The 6,012-nt window shown below is 63.1% G+C and overlaps 1 protein-coding gene across 1 annotated transcript; it reads right to left on the bottom strand.

Annotated features, from left to right (window-relative positions):
• Positions 1-2,559: 2,559 nt before the first annotated feature.
• Positions 2,560-5,608, bottom strand: LOC128820894 (serine/threonine-protein kinase pim-1-like). Its single transcript, XM_054001735.1, is given in 6 exon segments — positions 2,560-2,740; positions 2,969-3,118; positions 3,374-3,553; positions 4,198-4,564; positions 4,769-4,819; positions 4,963-5,608. Coding segments are annotated over 5 exon segments (1,269 nt in total). The 5' UTR covers positions 5,527-5,608; the 3' UTR covers positions 2,560-2,740; positions 2,969-3,011.
• Between the last annotated feature and the right edge of the window lie 404 nt (positions 5,609-6,012).

Here is a 6,012-nt window from a genome sequence, read left to right on the forward strand (position 1 = left end):
GCAGGGAAAATGGCCAGAAGCCCCTTGGCCTTTGGTGGTTCTGCTGAAGCCTTTGTGCTGCCAACAGAGCCGGTGGGCAGGGGCCGGAGTTCCAGGGATCCCTGTGAGACCGGTGCCTGGAGATGGCCACAAGCCCTGTCCCAGGCAGGAACCGCCATCTGTGTCCTCCTGCCCGTGTGTTGCTGGCTGCATTGCTGAGGGCTCCGAGGTGCCTCTGGATGGGGCTCCTCGGGAGCTCCTGTGGGGCTGCGGCGCTGCTGCTGGGCAGGTTGGCTGGGCTGAGGGAGACCCTGAGGGGATGGGGCCACCAAGGGATGAGGGGCTGCGAAAGCCCTGACAGGACAAGGCAGTGGGAAGGCACGGGGGGGATGTGGGAGGCAGTGGGTAATGTTGGCTCGAGAAGGAAAGTGGGTTGGAGCCAAAGAGACCACTCAGCCCAATGTTCATGGGGCAAACAGAGAGTGTTTGTGCTCAAGCCCTTCCTTCTAAGGGGCCTTTGAAAAAGCCAGTCTGGATAATTTCACTGGTCGGATCTCTGCGCCCCTTCAGATTCTGGCCTGTGAAATGCCTGCAGCCTTGGGAGAGATGTGATGGGCGAGGCCCCTGTCAGTCAAAGCAGGGGCTGGTCCATTCACCCAGTACAAGGCAGCCTGCACTGTGACACACGGCAACAGAGTGCCAGGCACAGCTGCGGGTGCTCCCCATGAACCTCAGCTCTGGGACCACTGTCTGCCCCAAGCTTCAGGGCTGCAGTGGGAGCTGAGCTCTGCCCTGGGGCCATCCTGCAGGGACAGCTGCAAACAGGGAGCATTCCCTTGCCACCAAGAGCCAAGCCAGGGCTGCAGGGCAGCTGCTCCAGCCCGGACGGCACTGTTGGGTGCTGCGCTCTGGGGCTGGGGCTCCCCGCACAGGGGACTGGACTGGTGTGCCAGAGGAGACAGAGAAGCTGCAGCTTCAGCCTAGCTGAGGTGGGTGCATGGGCTGGGAAGAGTGGGGAGGCCCAAGGGGATTCACAGAGCTCATCCTGCTGAAAGGACAAGGAAAAGGGAGTGGGAGCTCAGCAGTGAGGAGAGTTGAGGGCTGGAGAGCAGCTCTGAATGCCACTAAAATCCAACCAGACCTCTGAGACATTGCTGCTCCTCAGCCAGTGACAGGATGAGTCCCTAAGCTGGGGGCTCGGCCTTCCTCGTGGTGAGGGGCATCAAGGAAGGCAGAAGTGTGATGGAGACTGCCACAGGCTGGGAACTCACTGGGGGAAAAGAGGGAGCAGTTGGGAAGTAAAATGCAGGTGGGGGAGAGAACTGTTCAGAGAAGGGCTGAGCTACAGCTTGAGCAAGCTGCAAAATGTCATTTGGGGTCATCCCAGATTGATTTCATCTCAGAAAAGTATTGAACAAGTTTAATTTTTGGGTGGTGGCATGTTTTCCCTTGGAGGTGTACACTCTGCAAACTTGAGCTGTGTTGCTGAAACGCTCAAGCAAGTCTGTGCTGCAGGTCACACCATTTCTTCTTTGGCTGATTGGGGCCCGGTGCTGAGCTCCAGCAGAGCCCTGGCAGAGCCCGGAGCAGCCTCAGCACCCGCAGAGCCCGGCTGCAAGGAGAGAAACCAGAAAGTGCACCTCAGCTGAAGGCTCCTGTCCCCTTGTCCCAGCCGCCCGCGGTGCCCAGGCCATGCTGGCCGTGCCCAGAGCGGTGCCCAGAGCTGCCCATCACTGCTGCCTTTGGCAGCAGAGCAGGAGGGCAGGACATGTGCCCAGCCTGCAGCCAGCCACGGCACATCCAGCCCTCAGCAGCTGCCCAGAGCAGGATGCTCCTGTGCTTGCTGCCATCTCCCCAAAGCTCTGATCCCACCATGCCAAGCAGACGGGACCCACCTGACGCCATCCACCGCTGGAAGAAAAGCTGGTCCCAAACGATGTCCTCAGCCTTCTCCAAGGGCACGGCCCATCCACGCCGCAGCTGCTCCCAAGCACTTCCCCATCCAGACTAGACCCCACCTAGAACGCTTCCTCTAGAAAAACACACAACAAATTATTGAAAGTAGATTACAGACAAAAAGGGGAAACAAGAAAAAAGGTCAAAAATCATATCTCTCTCTGGGGCTTGAGGAAGGCCCAAGCCCTGCATGCCAGGGAAAAACCCACCCACGGGTGAAGGAAGCCCAGGCTTTCTCCCTTCCCCCTGCACTGCCCCCCAAAATAAGAGTGATCCCAAAGCAAACAAGGGCAGGGGAGCAGCCCAAGCCCTTCCTTGCCTGTAAAGCAAAGCAGCCCCTGCACAGGTTCTGGAGTCCCACCTCTGCTCCCACCATGGGGGTTGGTTTGTGTCGGGCTGGCTGCCCCAGCCCCAGCCCCAGCCCGGGGCACGGTGGGTTGTGGGGGCTGTTGGCAGGGCCAGGAGCCCACCCCCATTTCATACCCACCCCAGCCCATGCCCCAAGCCCTGCCAAAAGCAGCTGGGCAGCCAACTGAAGGATCCCAGCAAAAGGGGAACCTTCTGTTCCCAGCCAGGCTGTGCAATGCCCAAATCTGGGAGCATCCCCTGTGTGTGGACTCATCTGCAAATTCCCTGTGGAACCTGGCTTTGGAGAAGGTGCCAGAATCAAAGTGACGTCATCTTCAGCCTGCCGGTGACCAGGTGGAGCAAGAGGTTGTCATCCTTGATGTCTTCCTCGCTGTCTCCAGCAGCAGCAGCCCCACCTGGTACAGCTTCTCCAGGGGCTCCTTCTCCTTCCCTGGGGCTGAGACCAGGCTGTCAGGGTTCTGCCCAGGGCCCCAGCTGTCAGGGAACCAAGGACAAGCAAAACCAGCTCAGATGGCGGCCACCAGTGCTGGGCAGAGCAGCTCCGCTCCAGCACAAGGGCTGCGTGTTCCCATCTGATGACCCCTGGGCAGTGACACAGGCAGCACAAAAAAGTCTGGGTTCCTGTGCTTCTGATTGCCAAGGCGTGTGTGGGGCTGTAACTTACCAGGGCCTTGCATCAAAGTGTGCCTGTGGCTCTCTCCCTTCTTCTAGGGCAGATGAACGTCCTGCATCCAGGGATCACACAACAGCTCTTCTAACGAAGGCCTTTCCATGTCCAGCATGGATAAACACCTCCTGATCAGATCTTGGCACTCTGGGCAGAGAAACCAGAACCCGCCGGTCAGTTGGAGAAGGCTCCTGTTGGCTTTGCCCCACTATTCCCGTGCCCAGGCCATGCTGGATGTGCTCAGAGCTGGGCCTAAACTTTCCCATCAATTCCCAGTTGTGGAGGAGAGCAGGAGAGCAGGACATGTGCCCCCTCCTCAGCAGCTGCCAGAGCGGGATGCTCACGAGCTGCTGCTGTCTCCCAGCACTGGTATTGCCCCTGTGGCCAGAGATGGGGATCCACCTGGAGAGAGCCGTTGTGGCAGCGAGAGCTGATGGTCCCAGCTGATGTTCTGGCAGCCCCTGAAAGGGTGCTCCCCGCAGACCATCTGGTGCAGCACGATGCCCAGGGACCAGACAGTAGCTGGCTTGCCGTAGTACCAGCCAAAATGCATCCATTCCGGGGGGCTGTATGACCGTGTTCCTATGGAATAGAGATGGGCTTCAGCAGGGGGGATGCTGCTGCTCCCAGAGCCTGGCCCCAGCATCCCTGGGCATGCGGGGGCTGCCCCAGTGGCACACGGGGTGACCGCTGCCCTCTCGCCAGCACCTGGGACTTGTGTACAGACTTGGGGTTGGAAAAGAAGCCACTGGTCTTGAAAGAGGGCAGCTGAAGCCCTGGCAAGGCCCAAGTATGACAAGGAAAAACCCACTCAGTGCTGGGGAAAACCATGCCTTCATCCTCCCTGCCTGCATTGCCCCAAGAAACATTATGAATCCAAAGCAAACCAGGTGAGTGGAGCAGTCCAAGCCCTTTCTCACCTGCACACCAAACCGGCTGGGGCACAGGTTCTGGCCCCCCCTCTCTGCTACCCCCACCCACGGGTGTTTTTGTTGGGCTGGCTGCCCCAGCCCCAGCCCCAGCCCTGGGCAGAGTGGTGGGCAAAGGCTGCCAGCAGGGCTGGAAACTGGCTCCCCACCCAGCCCTGCTGAAACGCAACTCGGCTGAAATCTCAGTGCCATCAAGGGCAGCAAAAGGGACAATCCCCGATGCCACAGCCAGCTTGGGCTAGGAGATGTTGGGCCGTGAGATGCTGGGACCGGGAGCACACCCCTGTGTGGACTCACCTGCAAAGTGAGTGTAGGCTGTGTCTTGCAGGTAGGTGCCACAGCCAAAGTCGATCAATTTAGCCTCCCCGGTGGCCAGGTCAACCAGGATGTTCCCTGGTTTGATGTCCCTGTGGAGGACCCCTCAGCTGGTGCAGTGCCGCACGGCCTCCAGCACCTGGCGGAACAGCTCCCGCGCCACCTCCTCGGACAGGAACCCCCGTGCCCGAATGAAATGGTGCAGGTCCTGAGACCGCTTTGGGCGCTCCAGCACCATCACGATGTCGTTGGGGAGCTCAAGCCACTCCAGCAGCTGGACAACACCGGGGAAGCCAGTGGACACCTTGGCCAGCAGCACGACCTCCAGGGGTGCGCTGGTGCCGTCGGGCTGCGGGAGGAGCGCGATGCCGTCAGTGGGGCTGAGGCCGTGCCGGGGCTCGGGAAGCCCTCGCCCAGCCCGGGATGCTCTGCGCCCTGCGCTGGCCCCACGCTCGCTCTCCCTCGAGGCGTCCCGGCGGCTTCCACCCTGCCGGGCCCCGGCTCATCCCCGCCCGGCACGCCCCGGCTTCTGCCGCTGGCCCCGCTCACTCACCAGCTCGCCCCAGTGCAGGACGCGGTTCTGTGGCACCCTTTTGATGGCCACCTGCAAGCCAAGAGAAGCAGCGGGCTCAGCTCGCCGCCCGCCCTGCCCAGCCCCATCCTCCTCCTCCTCCTCATCCTCCTCCTCCTCCTCCTGTTCCTCCTCCGCCCCCTCCTCCTGCGCCTGCCGCCGTCCCTGCCGCTCACCGGGGCGCCGTCCGAGAGCCGCGTGGCCGCGAAGACGCTGCCGAAGCCGCCGCGGCCCAGCAGCGAACCCAGCCGGTACTGCTCCTTCAGGCCCTGCTGCGCCTTCCCTGCCGGCGGGACGCGGCTGTCAGCGCTCGGCCCGGGGCCAGGAGCGGCCCCCGAGCGCCCCTCAAGCGCCCCGGGCCGGCCATCCCCAGGCGTTCGCTCCTGGCAACGGGACAGCGGCGGCTCGGGGCCGGCGGCCGCGCTGCCGAGCGGCGGAGCTCGGGACGGGGAAGCCGCAGCGGAGGCGACGGCAGCGGCCGCGCCGCCTGTGTCCTCCGCGGGGCCCGGGAGGAGCCGGCGCCGGGGCCGGGGCCGGGGCCGGGGCCGGGCTCGGGCCAGGCGGAGCCAAAGGGAGGCGATGCCGCCCCAGCCCCAGGCACTGATGCCCGCCCAGCAGCGCCAGCGCCAGCACGGCCAGAGCCGGGCGGGGGCGAGACGGCGGCGGGACGGCCGGGGACGGGGACGGGACAGCCCCGCCCGGGGCCGGGGGCGGGCCGGGGGCATGGCCCGGCCGGGCATGGGGAGAGAGAGACCGGGAGAGGAGGGGACAGCGGGAACGGGAGAGCGGGAGAGGGAGAGGAGGAGCAAGAGGGACTCCACAAAGTTGCTGCTTTCGCTGCTCTGTCTGCTGCTGCTGCTGCTGCTGCCGCTGCCGCTGCTGCCGCTGCAACTGAAGCTCGGGGGCTGTTTGTCCCCGTGTCCGTTTGTCCTTTGCCCGCTCGCCCCCGCGCCCAGCCCCGCGCTCCCCGGGGGCAGCCCCTGAGCCTGTCCAAACACGGGAACTTTGCCCCGTTCAGCCCAGACCCAGGGTCTGGACTCCTGCACAGGGGCCCATGGATCCCCTCGGTCGCTGCTGTGCATTGTCCCTGCTGAGGATCAAACCCTGTCGGGGCACATTCCCTGAATGCAGAATTTGTACCTGACCCAAGCACTGCATTTAGTTTACAGCATTGCTTTCCAAGAAAACCAGGGGAAGGCACACTGTGTCTAGCTCATGGTATTTGC

This window comes from Vidua macroura, chromosome 32 (assembly GCF_024509145.1).
Source record: "Vidua macroura isolate BioBank_ID:100142 chromosome 32, ASM2450914v1, whole genome shotgun sequence".
NCBI classification, from domain to species: domain Eukaryota; kingdom Metazoa; phylum Chordata; class Aves; order Passeriformes; family Viduidae; genus Vidua; species Vidua macroura.